The sequence below is a fragment of the Anabrus simplex genome, chromosome 2 (genome assembly GCF_040414725.1).
Source record: "Anabrus simplex isolate iqAnaSimp1 chromosome 2, ASM4041472v1, whole genome shotgun sequence".
NCBI lineage: Eukaryota > Metazoa > Arthropoda > Insecta > Orthoptera > Tettigoniidae > Anabrus > Anabrus simplex.
The window spans coordinates 585,873,415-585,893,394 of NC_090266.1; the positions used below are offsets into that span (position 1 = coordinate 585,873,415).

The window sequence follows — 19,980 nt, forward strand, 5'->3', positions numbered from 1 at the left end:
AAATATGACATGACTTTTGTAGATGAAGTTCTAAGGACAGTCTTCTGGAATGCTGAACAATTTATTTTGTTGAAACTTTCGATGAGGGTAATTGTCAGTTCTGAACTCTTGCCAGACACTGGTAAGACTGAAGGCTGCCATACAAGGAAAAGTACCTTCTGATTTTATAAATCATCCTAGATGACAAAACCATTGTGTGGTGACAGTAAGTCAACCATCTTGCTACTATTTGTTAGGAGCACCTACACTGCCCACTCTACAGTTCAGTCCTGAAACCCAGCAACTTTGAAGAATGTACAAGGAAGGAGGCATTTCACCACCAGTGGAGACACTGACTCGGCAATATGAAACTTCCTCCTTCAGCAGGACATGTTATACCACTTTGTGTATGTATACACATGGTGAACAAAAAATGCCGCATGTGAAGGTCGGCATGCGGTTACCCGTCAAAATTCACAACAAAAGTTTATCTTGCAAAACCTAGTTCCACCAATAGGTTTAAATATAAATGCGAGTTAAGAAATGAGGCTCTGGCAATGCTGTAACGGCATGCAGCGTTGCCAAGCACAGGTCGCATGAACTTTGCGCTCTGCGGGAGCTGTCTCATTAGCTCAGTGAGACGAGGTAATGCCATAAATGCCGGTTGTGTGGATGCGCTGATGTTTTGAGTTGCATTCGTGCCAATTTTTTTCAGTTAATGTATCAAATTGTATCCAATGTACACCTCCACTATGCAATACACTATGTTTTGTCTTACCGTTACAGTTGCCTTTATTTAAACATTTAAACATAACATGGACTTCTTACAGACGTAAACGACCACTTTGTTTCCTCCATGGCACAAATAAAGCCAATACGTAGAACATAATAGTGGATACAGTAACGTCTCTATCCAATGCGGTACAAGGAAACATAATACAGTACAGTAGGTAGGCTACACTGGATTGTCCATTATACTACGCACAAAAATTCCATAGTATACGTGTGACATCCAGTCTTATCTTCAGAGCCAGTATGTACATTTACGAGCAACGTTCACTTCACAGCAGATGTTCAAAGCGACCCCCTTGCATTTGCAAACACTTCGCCACTCGCTGGAGCATACTTTGCCGGACCCTACGCAACACATCTGCATCCACCATTGCCAATGCAGCACGCACGCAAGCTATTAGGTCTTTTACATCCATGGGTGGAGTACTATAAACATGTTCCTTTAAGTGTCCCCACAAATAAAAATCTAGTGGATTAAGGTCGGGGGAACGTGAAGGCCAGAACATTGGACCTCCACGACCAATCCATTTCCCTGGAAACGCTTCATTTAACCAGTTATGCACAGTCATTCCAAAGTGTGGTGGTGCACCATCATGCTGAAACCATAGCTGTCACCGAACACCAAGTGGAACGTTTTCTCAAGCATCAGGGAAAGTATTGCCCATAAACATTATGATAGCGGGGCACACTGAACTTGTCTGGCAATAGGTAAGGTCCTAAAAGCACTCCTCCCACGGTTCCACTACTTGTGGACGAAGATTACCGGTTTCCCGCAGGCATTGCTCAAGGCGACGAAAAACATTCTTAACGGGATAGAGCCTTTAAGGGTACCGTGCTGCATACTCACAAGCAGCAGCAGAAGCTTGGTTACTGGACGCACCCAACACTAAAAGCATATCAACGTATTCGCCATTTGTGTACTCCATCAGGAAGCCGCCTTACATGCACTTGATAGGACCAGTTATGATTGTGCACCACGTGGTTAGTCGACTCATGCATTCAGTTGAATGGATCACACTGTCATGTGTTCGACTATTGTCTTGTGACAACAGGATATCATGCTTACAAATGCAGTTACACAATGGGAACTAGGGACGTGACGTCACACACACACAAAAGACAAAAAAACCTGACGTAGATTCGAGCTGTAGCTCCATAGTGCATGTGGGTTTGATAACCCAGCAGTCTACTCAGTGAGCTGCGACGGCCGGTACGGTAGAGCGGGATGATGCACGTTTCTTTATTACATTCTGATACGCTGCAGGATGCAACAGTGTTGCCAGCTTCTCGTTTTCGACTTGGTTTTCCAACAGCACCAGATCCGATTTGGCTACAGAAACTTTTGTCTTGCAATGGGATGAGGAATCGCATGCCGACCTCCAAGTACAGCAGTTTTTGTTCACTCTGTATTATTGTTGTTTGGGTCATCAGTCCATAGACTCTTGATGCAGCTCCATGCCACCCTATCCAATACTAACCTTTTCATTTCTACTTAACTACTACAAACAACATACACTTTAAACTGTTTGTCATATTCATGCCTTGGTCTACCCCTACCGTTCTTACGAGCAGCGGGCTGAGTGGCTCAGATGGTTAAGGCGCTGGCCTTCTAACCTCAACTCGGCAGGTTCGATCCTGGCTCAGTCCAGTGGTATTTGAAGGTGCTCAAATACGACAGCCTGGTGTTGGTAGATTTACTGGCACGTAAAAGAACTCCTGCAGGACTAAATTCCGGCATCTCAATGTCTCCGAAGACCGTAAAAGTAGTTAGTGGGACGTAAAGCAAATAACATTATTATTACTTACCACCTGCACTTCCCTCAAAAACTAAGTGAACAAGTCCTGGGTGTCTTAAGATTTGATCCATCATTCTATCTCCACTTCTCTTTCGATCTACCCATCTCGCCTTCAACTTTCTGCAGTAACACAGCACTTGAAAAGCTTGTATTCTACTTCTTTCTGTGATAGTTACTGTCTATGTTTCACTTTCATACAATGCCATGCTCAAGATATATGTCTTCAAAACATCTTTCTAATTCCTACAACACTGTTTAAGTGAGCAAATTTATTTTGTTGTGCTAGTCTGCATTTCATGTCCTTACTTCTGCATCATTAGTTATTCTACTATCTAAGTAACAATATTAATTTACTTCCTTCAAGATTTAATTTCCTACTCTTAATATTTCTTGCATCACCTGACCTCATTTGACTGCACTATATTACTTTTGCTTTGGATTTATATATTTTCATCTTGTACTCCTCCTCCAAATGGGACTAAGGGGTAGGCATACATAAACTACTCCTCCAAGACTGTGTCCATTCCATTCAACAATTTCTCCAGATCTTCTGCAAACTCGGACAAAATAACAATATCATCAGCAAACCTCAGTTTCGATTTCTTATCCTTTGATTGTGTTTCCCCTTCCATGTTCTTCTTTGATTTCCTTCAATGCTTGTTCTATATGAATGAAAAGGAGAAGGGCAAACTGCAGTCTTGCCTCTCTCCTTTCTGGATTGAAGCTTCTCTTTCATTGCACCTGATTCTTATTACAACAGACTGATTTTTTTTTCTATCTGCTTTACGTCGCACCGACACAGATAGGTCTTATGGCGACGATGGGACAGGGAAGTGCTAGGAGTGGGAAGGAAGCAGCCGTGGCCTTAAGGTACAGCCCCAGCATTTGCCTGGTGTGAAAATGGAAAACCACGAAAAACCATCTTCAGGGCTGCCGACAGTGGGGTTCGAACCTACTATCTCCCAAATACTGGATACTGGCCGCCCTTAAGCAACTGCAGCTATCGAGCTCGGTAGACTGATTTTTATACACATTGTAGATAATTCTTTCTCATTATCTGATCCCTATTACCTTCAGGATCTCAAATAACTTGGTCCAATAAATATTATGGAATGCATTTTCAAGATATATGAATGTCATGTAAATGGGCTTGTCCTCCTTAACTCTGTTTTCTAAGATCCAACAGACATCAGGAACCCTTCACATATTCCTACATTTCTTATGAAGCCAAACTTATCTTTCCCTAACTCATCTTCAACTTATCTAACAATTCTTTTGTAAATAATACATGTGAAAATTTTGCAAGCGTGAGATACTAAACTAATGCTGCGATAGTTTTCACACTTGTCAGCATCTGCTTTCTTGGGAATAGGTATTACATCCTGTATAAATGTTGGATGGCACTTCTCCAGTATCATACCATTCTTCTTTTATTTTACAAGTTGGTTGGGAAGGAAGTGGCCATGGCCTTAATTAAGGTACAGCCCCAGTATTTGCCTGGTATGAAAATGAGAAACCATATAAAACCATCTTCAGGGCTACTGACAGAGGGTTTGAACCCTCCATCTCCCAAATACAAACTCACAGTTGCATGTCCCTAACTGCATGGCCAACTTGCTCAGCATACATGCAAAAATACATAAATACATCTTGTACACTACTGCCTCACCATGCCAGTTTCTCATAAGGAATTCTGTAATTCTGAGGGTATGTCATCAATTTCAGGTGCCTTGTCCCTATTTAGGTCTCTCAGTGTTCTATCTAATTCTGACCTAAAAAATCTGGGTCTCAGTTGATCAGGCCTTGTTTCAGAACCGTATCATATACTTCCTTCCCTTGATACAAATGTTGAATATGTTCCCGCAATCTTTCTGCCTTGACTTCTTTCCCTAGAAGTAATTTTCCATCTGAGCTCTTAATATTCAATAACCATACAACCTTTAACATCCTTGCATTTTTCTTTCAACCATTCTTCCTTAGCTGTCCTACACTTTTTATCAACTTCATACTTTATTTGCTTGTATTCTTTTCTGTCATTTTTCTTTTCATTCTCATACTTCTGCCACTCATCAGTCAGGTCTAGTATCTCTATCAGTTATCCACTTATTCTTACTTGATCTCGCCTTTCTTCCTAAACTTCCTTCAACAGCCCTAATGACCTCATTCTTCATGACTACTCTCCACTCTTCATCTCTTGTGTTTCCTTCACTGTTTTCATTTAGTCCTTCTGCAACACATTCCTTGAAATAATCCCTCACTCTCTTTCCCTTCGACTTTTCTAGATCCCATTTCCTTATATTCCTTCCTTTCTTCAATTTCTTCAACTCCAGACAGCATTTCATACCCACCAAACTGCAGTCAGAGTCCATGTCTGCTCCTGGTAAGGTCTTGCAATCCAGGACTTGGTTTCTGAATCTCTGCCTAATCACAATGTTGTCTATTTGATACCTTTCAGTTTTTCTAGGTCTCGTCCACATTTACCACAGTAGTTCGTGGTGTTTTAACAAAGTATTAGCAAGGACTAAAAATTATGATTAGTGGAAAATTCAACCAGTCAACTTCCTCACTTTTCACACTGCCCTATATTCTTAGTTATTATTAAACCAAATCCTGTCTTTCCCAGGTTTTATTTTGTGTGGATAATTCTGTAGTTGCCTGACCAAAAATCTGCTCTTCTTGCCTATGTACTTCACTTATACCACCTATATCTAACTTTAGTCTATCCATTTCCCTCTTCAGATTCTCTAACCTACCACAATTATTCAGACCCCTAACAATATAAGAAATATTTTATTACAACAGACCACTGAACAGGACAAAGTAGACAAAGATTAATGCTGGCTCCTCCATACAAGATTATGCTCAGTTTTTGTGTTACGAAATATGCATACAATGTTTCTGTCACATAAAGCTATAGTGGCTGAGACCAGTTCTCTATAGAAACTCTGAATTTGTTCTTCAAGAATAAGAATTTACATGGGTAATAAATGCAATTCATACCAGACAGGTAAGCACCATTGAATTCAGGAAATCTGAGAAGTTATGTTTTCTTAAGATTATACAAATTTCAATTAATCTGTTTGTAGCTAATAAATGACAGAATTTAAATTTGAGATTTTTGTTTCTCTCTGCAACACAAGATTTACAGTAGCTAAAACACAATCATTTTGCATTTTCAAATGCATATATATAATTAAATAACTTTTGACTTCCATTAGCAACTGAAATGCAGTTGTGCTTGCCTGTTTCAAGCCCCGTGAATGGCATGTAAAATTAAAGTTTTCTATATGCTACTTAACAATGAAATGTCATACCTCCAGGCTATTTTGGACTAAATTTTTGAGAAGGTGAGATAAATTTTCCCAAATAATTGCCAAAATACGATCAAAATTCTCTTCATTCAGTCCTGAGTGCAGAGTAGACAAATTATCATCCAAATATTTCATCAACCTGTCAATACAGTTATTATCCTGGTGAAGTAGTTCAGCACCTTCAACTAGAAATCTGTCAATAGCAGGTGTCATCTGAAAGACAGAAGAATTAATAAAGGTTAAGAGCAAACCATAGACATAAAATTGAAGGTTAGCATACAAATAAAGTTATAACATTCACTGTGGTAATTACATCTGCTCAGATGTTACAGTTGTACTGACTACCTATCAAGTGTTCCATTTGTATTACCGGTACCTGGAAGTTTCTTTCTCTCAAATGCAGATAAATCCCACAAAGAACCTCTATTAATAACGGGTTTAAAACCTGTGTGCGAGAAGTCCAAAGACAAAAAACAAGATCAAAACATTAATAGCTGAAATCTGCCTGACAAAATTTTAGTAGCAGGATTTGGTAACAAACTGTAAAAGCATGGTACCTACTTCACATTTTACTCTAAATTTCCACCATTCCACCACAGTTCAAGTCAAAAGTGTACTACTTGTATGCAAATAAAGTTGTACACTTCTTGTACACAAACACATGAAATTTGATTTCTCATCAATTTAGCACTTCATGTTGATCAGATGAATTATTACTGAAATGACTTAAATTACTGAAATTTAAACATAATTATACTTCAAGATCAAGGACACTATTATTGAATAAACATGAAATTAACACATAACAACCTAATTTAAGCAACACTTTGGCTTTATTCAATTTAATTTTCTTTTCTCTAATTAGAGGTGATGTGTCTAGAAAGTTTGATGAATGATATCAGAAGACAGACAAACTAAGATGCAAACAAATTTCCTCGATTGCCCTTCAAAATACTCTCCATTCATTACCACACACGTTTGTCAACGTTCATATAGCTTAGGAAATTTTCGAAGGCCTGATTAGGAATCTTACAGAAGAGCTGCCATATAATCCTGAATGAATTACATGTGATCAAATCAAATCAAAATCTCTTTATTTGTAAATGATGTGTCTACCTTGGTGGCAAATGGTATACTAAAATACATTATTGTCAAGCACTAAATATTAAATTAACAACAGAAGAAAATTTTCCCAAAATACAATATTATACAATTTACGCTAACAATTTTTTCTATTAAACACACAGCTCATCCTTAATAAACTTATATTGTTTACAAAATTCTACTTATAATATCTCCTGTACTACTTACACATATAGTCAACTGATATACAGTATGCGGAATTACTTCAAAATGATACTATACAACTGGTATAAGATTGAAATTTACATTGCATTTATTTTTTTACCCATTCTGGAACCTAAGTAGCATAACGACCTGCTGCATCTTAACCAGAGCCCCTTTTGCCACCACTTTTCAGAGTGATAAACTCTATGGTTTGATCTGTATTGATTTACAATATAGTTAGGCAAAATTTCTTATAAAGAAATCACAAAATCTCATCCATCTATTCCATCAGTATATATGACATTCACAAGCAGTAGCCTACGTGTTTTGACTCTAATTGAGCCCTCTTCCGCCGAACAATTTAGACAAAGTTAATAGTTGAAACAAACAGGTTAAAAAATAAACAGAATTAAGAATTTATCACCAACATATTAATATCTGTCAACAAATCCAAATACATTGTTGTTGTTGTTGTCGTCATCGAGTCATCAGTCCACAGACTGGTCTGATGCAGCTCTCCATGCCACCCTCTCCTGTGCTAATCTTTTCATTTCTACGTAACTACTATATCCTACATAAGCTCTAATTCATACCTTTGTCTACACCTACCATTCTTACTGCCTACACTTCCCTCAGAAATCAACTGAACAAATCCTGGGTATCTTAAGATGCGTCCCATCCTTCTGCCTCTTCTCATCAAATTTAGCCAAATCGATCTCTCACCAATTCGATTCAGTATCCCTTCATTCATTATTTTATCTACCCATCTTGCTTTCAGCCTTCATCTGTAACATCATATTTTAAAAGCTTCTAACCTCTTTTTTCCACTTCCATACAATGCCACTCTCCATATGAAAGTCTTCAAAAACTTGTAATTCCTATATCATTGTTTGAAGAGAGCAAATTTCTTTTCTTAAGAAAAGCCTTCCTTGCTTGTGCCAGTCTGCATTTTATCTCCTCCTTACTACTGCAATCATTAATTGTAACAATATTCATTTACTGTAAAACAGGGTAACTTCGGCCACTTTCTCGTATATTTTTAAAATTAAAATTAAAATGTGAAATGGTCCCTCTAATTTCCTGAAAAATATAACATAAGTTATGTCATGTTTGTTCTTCATTTTTAAATATGAACATAATTCTAATTGTTATTCAGTAATGAATTATGATTATCGAAAGAGTGGCCAGAGTTTCGGGGTAACTTCGGCCGCCATAAAAATAACTCAAAAAACAAAGTTTTCTTCGATCTAGTGTTACTTCGGCCACCGTGAATATTTTTTGAAAACCTGAAGAATGCCCAGTATGAACAATCACAAAAAAATTAAAATGATTTATGGTGAAACAGATATATAGTGATCAAATTCACATTTTCCCCAAAGAAGAAACTATTTTATTTAGCCTAGGCATGCAAGCATTGTTTGATATTACAAATTATATGTTGCACTGCATAAATATTTGTAATGGTACAAAAGATAATAAATAAAAGGTAAGAAAATCATAAAGCCCAATTGTATGGAGAGGAAAGGAGATCTGAAAAGAAGCAATCTTATAGACTGTCCTCATAATACACTGTCTTAGAAAATATCTGGGTTGTCAATCAAGTTCTTAAATGTGTATCGTCCATGTCAACTGATATCCGTCTATTCATCATTGAAAATGGGAACCGTCTTTTTCCTCCTGTCAGGATAAACTTCCCCATTTATTGTTATTGTGCCTTTATTAATCTCTTCTAAAGTGCTCTTGACGTAAACAGGATTGTAATTACAATACCCACGATCATGTAATGTTTTCCTGTATGTTCTTGGCATGGCCGAAGTTACCCCGGAAGAGGAAAACTTTCATCACAAAACTATTCCCTGAAAAACCTTTTTGAATAAAATGCATCAAATTGTGTTGATCAATTACCAGACATACTTATATTTTGACCCAATAAACCACTGGAATGAAGAATAGAATGTTGGGGCTAGAGAACAGTTTGTTTTCTGCTGTTACCAGGCAAGATAATGAGCCTGCTAATGTTCTCTGGATTACTGAGTGTTGATAGAGCATTCTATTTTATGTGCATTTTAGCTGTTGCAAGTGGTTCATCTTTTTCAGTATAGGAGGCAGGAGAAAATAAGTGTTGCTATTCATCAGTGGCTGAAGTTATCCCACTTTACGGTACTTCCTTTAAGGCAATGTATCTGAAATTTGATGAAAATGATAGTAAAAATATAAATAAAAAAGTATTTTTTCCATTTTTATACATTGTACTTTCTTTTTGCACTTTGTTATATTTTAATATTAGCCGTTTAACGCCCTCAGCGGCCATTTAAATGACCCCACGTGAGTGGGCATTGCCTCACATTGTCACTATTCTCATAAATATCTTTAGTTTTGTTTTTCATAGATTCACCAAAACATGACAGTAGCAACATGAAGACTATACTACCTCCACAATTAGTATGTACAATAATACCTGTTGTATCAAAGAATTGCTTCGAATGAGATTTTAGAGTGCTGCACAGTAGGTAAAACACAGAATGCCAATGAATCATTGCACAGTGTAATTTGGGCTAAGTGCCCAAAGGAAAAAACTGGAGATTGCTGTAACATCAGCAATGCTGAATTCAACATGGGTTGTGAAGCATGTGAGAAACTAAAAGGTGGTGTTAGTGGTGTTAAGTTAGCAGCTCAGGACAGAAAATAAGTGTAATGGGGGACAAGTCTAGACTTGACCACAGTGGAGTGTCTGTACGACAAGCGTTCGAAACAGCTTGAAGGAAACTAAAACTCTCAAAAACTGCTAGTGAGACCAGGAAGAAGGCAGCAGAGTGTCCAATATATGGTGCTGGGGAGTCTGAATTCAACTAGATTCAGATATTGTACAATTGTTCTCCTCTAAAATTTCAATCATTTTCCACAGAATGTTTTTCCAGCACTTTTTAAGATTCAAAATGCTCCTCCTCATGCCACAATTTTCAACCAATATACTTGAAACCTTAGGATAGTTTCATATACAACAGAATAACAAAATGATGAGCAAATTTTACAATATATGCAATAGTTCAGAAGCAACTGATTCCCCCTCACCATGATCATCATAAAATATAAAAACTGAGTTATGCCTATATGACTTTTTTCTTTTAGTGTAATTAAAATTTGTCAAAACCTACACATCACTTTTTCTATATTAGTATTTTAAAATCGAGATAAAATTTTCAGCCAGATCTGTTGAGCTGTTTGGCCTGAAGAGCATTTTATAAATACATCGAAAAGTTTTAAAAATTTTGTTAAATTTTTTAATATCTCAAAAACTTTTATTGATAGAAACTTGAAACTTTGTATTTTGTATCATATTGATACAGAATGATCAACATTCTATGGTTACAGGATGAAAATTGTAGATTTTAGGATTTTCACAGGCCTTAAGATTTAATTTCCTGATCTAATGTTTCCTACATCACCTGACTTTGTTCGAATGCACTCTCTTACTTTTGTTTTGAACTTATTTATTTATCTTGTACTCCTTCCCCATGACTCTGTCCATACCATTTAGAGATTGCTCCAGTTCTTCTGCAGTCTCAGATAAAATAATATCAGCAAATCTGAGTTTAGATTTCCTTTACTGCCTGTTCTTGAAAAGGACGGGGGACAAACTTCAGTCTTGGCTCACTCCTTTCTGATTTACTGCTTCTTTTTCAAAACCCTTGATTCTGATCACTTCAGACTGATTTTTATACAGATTCTAGATAATTCTTTGGTTCTCTGTATCTGATCCTGATCTCCTTCAGAATCTGAAACAGCTTGGTCCAATCAATATTATCAAATACCTTTTCTAGATCTACAAATGTCATGTACGTGGCTTGTCCTTAATTGAGTTCTCTAAGATCAGACGTAATGTCAGGATTGCTTCAAGTGTTCCTACATTTCTTCTGAAGCCAAATTGATCTTCTCCCAACTCAGTTTTTTCAATTTGTCTTTCCATTCTTCTGTGAATAATACATATTAAAATTTTGCAGGACTGAGATACTAAACTAATGGTGAGGTAGTTTTCAAATTTCGGCTTTCTTGGGAATAGGGATGACAATATTCTGCCAAAAATTGGATGGCACTTTTCTTGTATCATGCATCTTACACACTAAATGGGATAACCTCAACATGCTGATTTTTCATTAATAAGAAATTAAAATTAATGCCCACCTCATCATCAGTTTTCCACTCCAATTGCCCGGGTGTGGTTTACGAGCACTCTCCACTTCTGTCTGTCCATGTGCCACTCTTCTCTCAAGACGACATCCCAGCTGATTCATCTTGTGCCTATGTCCTCTTTCACTTGGTCCAGCCACCTCTTCCTAGGTCTTCCTACCGGTCGTTTTCCGGCCACGACTGTGTGTAGCCATTGTTTTGCTGTCCTTCCATCGTCCATTCGTTTGACATGGCCAAACCATTTCAAACGGGCCCTTGTCACTTTTTCAATCAGGGATGGGTACACACCAGCTTGCTCCCTTATTCTTTCATTCCTTACCCTGTCCCTTTTTGTCTTCTGTACCATAGTTCGTAGGAACTTCATTTCTGCGGCTTGTAGTTTGCTGTCCACTTGTTGGGTTGTTGTGCAGGTTTCTAGGCCATATGTTATTATGGGGGTGAAGTATGATTGGAATAGAATCTGCTTTGATCTTAAGGGAACTTGTTCGTTCCAGAGGAGATTCCGAACTTGATGGTAAAACTGAGCTGATTTTTTAATGCGGTTGTTAATCTCATGCTGTATTCTGTTATCACTTGAAATGATGCATCCAAGATATTTATATTGGTCTACTGTTTCCAGTTGTGTACCTTCCAGCATTATTTTACCTTTCTTCTTCTGCCTGTTGACAGACATAGTAACGGTTTTCGATTTATTTATTGTTAATCCGTGTGCTTTCAAATGTTCATTCCAGGTGTTCAGCCTCTCTTGGACTTCCTTCTATTAAATATAATTAAATATTATTTAATATTATGTCAAATCATTGTCAAATCACTTATAAAATGGGACTGGTTTTGACCCCATTATTTGTCAATTTTAGTCCCTGGCTGAATTGACATCATATGAAATGGTATTGAATAGGTGGAACTTCATTTTAATTTCTTATTAATGTGAATCTTTGTCAATACAGATCATGATGAAATTTATATCATACGATGCTTGTTTCTCAAAAGGCAATCTGTAATTCAGAGGGAACATCTCTTTCAGCCATTCTTCCTTACTTGTCTTGCACTTTCTACCCACTTCTTTCTTTAATTGCTTGTATTCTATTGTGCCCTCCTCATTTTATACATTCTTGTAATTTCATCATTCATCAATCAGGTCTAGTATCTCCTGAGTTATCCACTGATTCTTAGTTTATCTTTCCTTTCTTCCTAACATTTCTTCATCAGCCCTACTGAACTCATTCTTCACGAGTGTCCATTCCTCTTGTATTGTGTTTCTTTCAGCCTTTTCATTTAGTCCTTGTGCAATATGTTCCTTGAAACAATCCCTCGCACTCTTTTCCTTCACCTTGTCTACATCTCATTTCCATGCATTCATTTCTTCAACTTCAGATGGCATTTCATAACCAACAAGCTGTGGTCAGAGTCCATATTTACCTCTGGGAAAGTCTTGCAGTCCAACATTTGGTTCCTGAATCTCTGCCAAATCATAATGAAATCTATTTGATACCTTCCAGTGTCTCCAGGTCTTGTCCAAGTATACAGCCATTGTTTGTGGTGTTTGAACCAAGTATTGGCAAGGATTGAATTATGATTGGTGCAGAATTCAACCAGCTGACTTTCTCTTTCATTCCTTTGTTCCAATCTGAATTCTCCTACTGTATTACCTTCTCTTCCTTGGCCTACCAATGCATTCCAGTCACCTGTCACAATTAGATTCTCATCACTTTACATATTGCATTAAATTTTCTCTCTCTTCATATATTATTTCTATTTCTTCATCATCTGCTGAACTAGTGGGCATATACTGTAGACCTGCACTGTATTGGTGGGCATTGGCTTGGTGTCTATCTTGACAACAATAATTCTTTCACTATGCTGGTCATAGTGTCTTACCCGCTGCCTTATTTTCTTATTCATTATTAAACCAACTCCTATATTTCCCCTGGTTGATTTGAGCTGATAATTCTGTAGTCACCTGACCAAAAATCCTGATGATGGTGGTGATGATCATGATGACAATGTTTGTTATTTAAGGGGCCTAACATCTATGTCATCAGCTCCTAATGGTGCAAAATGAGATGAAATGTAATGACAATTTAAAAGTCCAAAATCATCCACTGACCAGAATTCAAAGCATAAAGAATGAATGGACGGATATGAATTTAAAACAATCAGTGGATCCGACCCACAGTGCCTCGCATGTAGAGAAGCTGGCACAAAACAATAGTATTACTGACCAAGGGACTGCTCCTAAAGCACAATCCTGAATCGATAATGCCTGTAGTCTAAAGGGGTCCAAAATCCAGGTCATCAGCCCCTCATAATGGTACTTGTCGCTACTAAAATAGAACCATGGTATTTGTCATGTTGCGGTACTAATCAAAAGTAGCGTAGACTCGTTGTATTCTACACATTATGGTACTGCTCACAGATAATGTAACACAGACCTATGGTGTTTCTCACATTGCGGCACCACTTACAGGCAACGCAAACCTATGGTGCTCCTCACATAGGTGTACTAGTCACAGGGCTCATACTATCCCGTGGTGTTCCTTACATAGTGGGTACTGATCACAGGCAAAGCAGACCCATGGTGTCGCCCGCCTATGGTGTCACTCATATAGTGGTACTAATCACAGGTACTGTAAAACCCACCCTGATTCACACACTGTCGCTTGTTACAGTATTATGTATTTAAAACTCCTTTCCCAGAAAGTTTTTGACCTGGCTCTTTAGCTGTGGAAATTATTTTCATTTGACTTATTAACACGCATGATTTCTCCCGTATTACCAGCGATTGTGGACTTGCTCATTTCTCATGGGTTTTATTTCTGCTCCACACACATATTTGTTAATTAACATGGATTTATTTCTAGTGTTAATAGTGTTATTTGTTTTACGTCCCTCTAACTACTTTTTAAGGTCTTCGGAGACGCCGAGGTGCCGGAATTTAGTCCCGAAGGAGTTCTTTTACGTGCCAGTAAATCTACCGACACGGGGCTGTCGTATTTGAGCACCTTCAAATACCACCGGACTGAGCCAGGATCGAACCTGCCAAGTTGGGGTTAGAAGGCCAGCGCCTTAACCGTCTGAGCCACTCAGCCCGGCGGATTTATTTCTACGGTCCCCGCTGTGTGCTGCGATCTCGCGGTAGCGAGCTAAGTAGGACGCCCCTCCTACCACTTCTTGTCCAATCAGTGTGCGGCTGGCTCGCTACAACAAATAGTAGCCATGATGGAATGTACTTTGTCTATGGAAGTGATGGCGAGCGGACATGTTGGCTTGTCTCCAAAAATGTTAGCGTCTGGGTAGAGGATTGACCCAGGATGATAATCTAACGGTGTGGGTTTTTAAAACCCTTAATCATTTCTTATCTTATTCTTTTCAGCCCCTAAGATGGATTCCAAATACCAATTTTCATGTCTAACATCTTGTTTTTGAGATACAAGTATCATCGTAAAAGGTATTAAACCCCTTTTTCCCCTTTTATTCACCCCCCCTTAATGGGATTTTCCAGAAACAAGAAAATATACATTTCTTTATTTTTAAAGGAGATGCCAAATACAAATGTTTACGTCTGAAAACTTAAGTTTTTGAGATATAGATATCCTCATTTAAAAAATTCACCCCCCTTTTTACCCCCTTAGCTATGGAATATCCAAAAATCCTACCTTAGGGAGCACTAACACCCTAATATAAACATATGCCCAAAATTTCATTTGTTTATGTCAAGCAGTTTTGGCTCAGAGATGATGAGTCAGTCAGTTAGGACATGTTATTTTATATATATGTAAAGATATGGAATCACAGATAAGGATATTTGCAGATGATGTTATACTGTATAGAGTAGTAAATGAGTAGTAGGATTGTGAGCTACTGCAGGAGGACTTAAACAATGTAGTGAGATGGACAATAGACAATGGTATGAATGTAAATGGGATGAAAAGTAAAGTTGTAAGTTCCACCAAGAAAGTCCTCTCAGTTTTAATTATTGTGTTGATGGGGTGATGGTACCTCATGAAGAACAATGCAAGTACCTAGGTGTTAATATAAGGAATGATCTTTATCTTCATTGGGGTAATAGTATTAACGAAGTAGTTAAGAAAGGTTACAGATCTCTTCACATGGTTTTAAGAGTATTTAGGGGTTGTAGTAAGGATGTAAAGTAGAGGGTGTATAAGTCTCTGGTAAGACTGCAATTAGAGTATGGCTCCACTGTATGGGACCCTCACCAGGATTACTCAATAAGAGAACTGGAAAAAGTTCAAAGGAAAGCAGCACGATTCATTCTGGCCGATTTCCGACAAAGAAGCAGTGTTACTAAAATGTTGCAAACTTGGGGCTGGGAAGACTTGGGAGTAAGGAGACTAGATGCTCTGCTATGTGGTATGTTTCGAGCTGTCGGTGGTGAGTTGGCGTGGAATGACATAAGTAGAAGAATAAGCTTGAGTGGAGCTTATAAAAGTAGGAAAAATTATAATCTATATATATAAAAGAACTTGTCCTGACTGACTGACTGACTGACTGACTGACTGACTGACTGACTGACTGACTGATTCATCTAGCCGAGCCAAAACTACTGGACATAAAGAAATGAAATTTTGGGGATATATTCATATTAAGATGTAGGTGCTCACTAAGAGGATTTTTGGATATTCCGTCGCTAAGGAGGTGAAAAGGGGGGTGAAACTTTAAAATGAGTGTATCTATATCTCAAAACTTTAAAAGTTTGCAGATGTAAAAATTGGTATTTAGAATCTTCATTAAAAATAAAGAAACACGTATTTTTTTGTTTTCGGAAAATTGCAAGAGGAGGAGTGAAAAGGGGGTGAGAAAGGGGTTGAATGCCTTTAATGAGGCTACTTATATCTCAGAAACTGAAGATACTATAGACCTGAAAATCAGTGTTTGGGATCTCCTTTAAAAATAAAGAAACACGTATTTTTTTGTTTCTGGAAAACCCAATTAAGCGGGGGGTGAAAAGGGGGTAATATTTTAAAATGAGTATCTATTTCTCAAAACTTTTAAAGGTTATAGATGTAAAAATTGGTATTTATAATCTCCATTAAAAATAAAGAAACACGTATATTTTGTTTTCGGAAAATCCTAGTAGGAAGGGTGGAAAAGGTTGAAAAAGGGGTCGAATGCATTTCATGAGTCTACTTATATTTCAGAACCTGAAGATATTACAGACCTGAAAATTGGTATTTTGGATCTACTTTAAAAGTAAAGAAACACGTATTTTTTCGTTTTTTGAAAATCCAAATATTGGGGGGTGAAAAGGGGGGTGAATTTTTTAAAATGAATGTCTACATCTTAAAACTTTAAAATTTACAGATGTAAAAATTGTTAGTTAGAATCTCCTCTAAAAATAAAGGAACACGTATTTTTTTTGTTTCCTGTAAATCCTAATAGGAGGGGTGTAAAAGGGTGAAAAATGGGTTGAATGCCTTTAATGAGGATACACATATCTCAGAAACGAAAGATATTACAGAACTGATAATTCGCATATGGGATCTCCTTTACAAATAAAGTAACACATTTTTTAGTTTTTGGAAAAGCCAATTAATGGCGGTTAAACAGGAGTGACAAACTGGGGTGAATTTTTGAAAGACTATATCTACAGAATATCTTGGAAACGTAAAATGTTACAGACGTAAAAAGTGGGTGTAAATCTCCTGTAAATGTAAAGAAATATAGATGATTTGTTTTTGGAAACTCCACTTAAGGGGAACTCAAAAGGAGTGAAATTTTAAAATGAGAATTTTTACAGTATATCTAAAAAACTTAACATGTTACAGAAGTGAAAAATGGTATTTTTTAACTCTATTAAAGATAAAGAAATGTGTATTTTTAGTTTTCGGAAATACCATTTGGGTGGAGGGGGGGTAGTAAAAGTGACTGAAAATGGTGATGAATTCTTTTAATTAGGCTACTGATATCTCAAAAATGAAGATGTTACAGACGTGAAATTTGATATTTGCAATCTGTTTTAAAAGTAAAGAAACACTTATTCTCGGAAAATCCAATGAAGGAGGGGGGGAGGGTGAAAGAATTGAACAATTAATTGTATGACAATACATACATCTAATAAAAACTAAAGTTGTTACAGACGTGAAAAATTCGTATTTGGATCTCCTTTAAAAATTAAAAAAAAAAAAACGCGTTTTGGTGGGGAAACCATCTTGGAGGGTGGGAGTGTAAAGGAGTTGAATTCCTTTTTAATGAGGACACATAAATCAAAGACTGAAGGAGTTAGAGTTGTGATAATTGGTATTTAGAAGATCCTTTACTATTAAAGAAACAAGTATTTTTTGTGGGAAAAATCACTTAGGGGAGGGGGGATTATTGTGAAATGAAGTGAAAAAAAGTAAATTATTTTTATGGGGATACTTATATCTCAAAACTGAAGGTAATAGACGTGAACATTGGTGTTTGGAATCTCCCTTAAACATAATGAAACAAGCATTCTTTTAATTTTTTTCTGGGGGGGGGGGGTTTGCGGTAAATAAACTTAACGGCGGTGGGGTGTAGAAGGAGGTGAGACCAATTGATTTTACTGTTATTAATGTACTTATAAGGATCCTCCGTTGTTCAGCCGGCAGTGCGCCGGCCTCTCACAGCTGGCTTCCGTGGTTCAAATCCCGGTCACTCCATGTGGAATTCGTGCTGGACAAAATGGAGGCAGGACAGGTTTTTCTTCGGATACTCCAGTTTTCCCTGTGATCAGCCATTCCAGCAACACATAATAATAATAATAATAATAATAATAATAATATTCCGGACCGTCGTCAAATGTGCGGACCGCGCTGAAAACGGCTCCTGGACGGGTAATGACTAAGAATGCAGTCCGGCCGCGGGTTCAGTGCTGCCAAGGCACCCAATATGACAGCACACCGGATCTCCTGAAGGATTTTATCCATATTAAAAATATTATAGGAAAAGATGGCAAAGATTTACGGACCCAACTGACCGGGAGGAATACCTGAGCATAGCCCGGGATGTACAAAATCGATTGCTGGAAAGGAAGATTTAAAAATGGGAGTAAACGTGCCATAAAATAATAGAAAACCAGTCAGATCGGGAATTTTGGTGGATTCTCGCAGAAAACGAGTCAGATCGCGAATTTCGGCTGTTTATATATCTAAAACAATAAGCATTCAATTATAAATGTCAGTATAATACCGTAGCGAAGCACGGGTATCTTGCTAGTATGAAGATAAAGTTGGAATTCAAGAGGTCAGATTGGGGCAAATATTCATTTATAGGAGAAGGAGTAAGAGATTGGAATAAATTATCGAGGGATATATTCGATAAATTTTCAAGTTCATGAAAATATTAAAGAAAAAGCTAGGTAAACAATTATAAATAAATACAAATCTGAGGTAAACAATTAATAGGGGACTGACTGACTGACTGACTGACTGACAGCTACATTATAGTCTTGCAGATGTGAAAAGTGCTGTAATCTGTTTTGAAAAGTTACACACTCCGCCTGTTAAAAGATTTTTGTATAGTATAGTGTTTAAATTAGATGTTGTACAACATACAAAAATTGGCAATTGAGTAGCAGAAAAACACTTTGGACAAGACAATCACTTATGGAAAAAAATTATTTGCCATTGGTGAAAACAAGAGAATCAGGTATTAGGTCTAGGGAAGTGAAAATTAGGACATTGTGTATGGCAGTAAAAATGAATATATTGAAGACTAAAGATGAATTGCTGTTATTTAATTTTACAATATAGTAACTTATTTTGTCTGTGCTTAAAGTGTAATATTCCTTGATAAAACACATTTTCCTCAAATTTCAATCCTAAAATCAATGGTCCAGAAAACATAGTATAAGTGGTAAAATTTACAAATATCCACAAGTTCAGCTATGTAGGGTAAGTAGTGTAAATGAATGAATGAATCCAACAAGAGGGATCCTCTTGAATGATCATAATGGGAAGTAAAGCAGATGGCATTCAAGATTTCTATGGGGAATTGTTTGGAATATTTTGTCCAATATGGATGTAGGAGATGGACAACAGTGGTTCAAAGAGGGAAGAAATGGTGTAAAGCTATCTTGAGGTGAGGGGTTTGAGAAGAGTGGCTAGACCATTCCAGAAAATGACCTATGTCACAAATGTACCAGGCACGGGAATGTATACAGGATTGAAGATGTTTGTCATCCAGTGCTGAAATGAGTTCTATGAAAGAATCTTTGCTGGAAACAATGGAACATTCTGGATTGTTACACTTAAAGATCTTGAGAGTCATGTGGAACTTCTGAATATGGGACTGGTTTGGCATGAGGAGACTGATCGAGGTTTCAAAGAGACCCTTGTGTTGTCTGCACAACTTTCTCCTTATTTGACACTTCCCACATCGAGACTAAAGATCTGTTAAGATGGTCCCACAGTGATGGGAATGCCTGCCTACCCTCCTGATGAAGCTGGGAAGCAGAAATGAGCTTGGTGGAGGTTGAGGGGAAATTAATTGAAGGAAAACTGGGACTGACGAAGAGAGCCAATCTGTAGCAAAATGACAGTGTATGAAGATTTGAAGATTGTCCTAGTCCTATATTTTCATATGTGTCCCTGTCCTCTCTTTCTTTTTCTCCATGTTTCTACACTGTCCTGTCAGTGTGTTTATCC

At 37.4% G+C, this 19,980-nt stretch overlaps 1 protein-coding gene across 5 annotated transcripts in view; it reads right to left on the reverse strand.

Moving 5' to 3' along the window:
* The window catches only part of stac (C2 and C2B_Munc13-like domain-containing protein staccato), a 338,745-nt gene that overhangs the window by 42,502 nt on the left and 276,263 nt on the right, over positions 1 to 19,980 (reverse strand). For all 5 annotated transcript variants that reach the window (XM_067140968.2, XM_067140967.2, XM_067140966.2 and 2 more), the window contains one exon: positions 5,882 to 6,091. In XM_067140968.2, the coding sequence (XP_066997069.2) occupies positions 5,882 to 6,091 (210 nt within the window). The remainder of the gene's footprint in view (positions 1 to 5,881; positions 6,092 to 19,980) is intronic.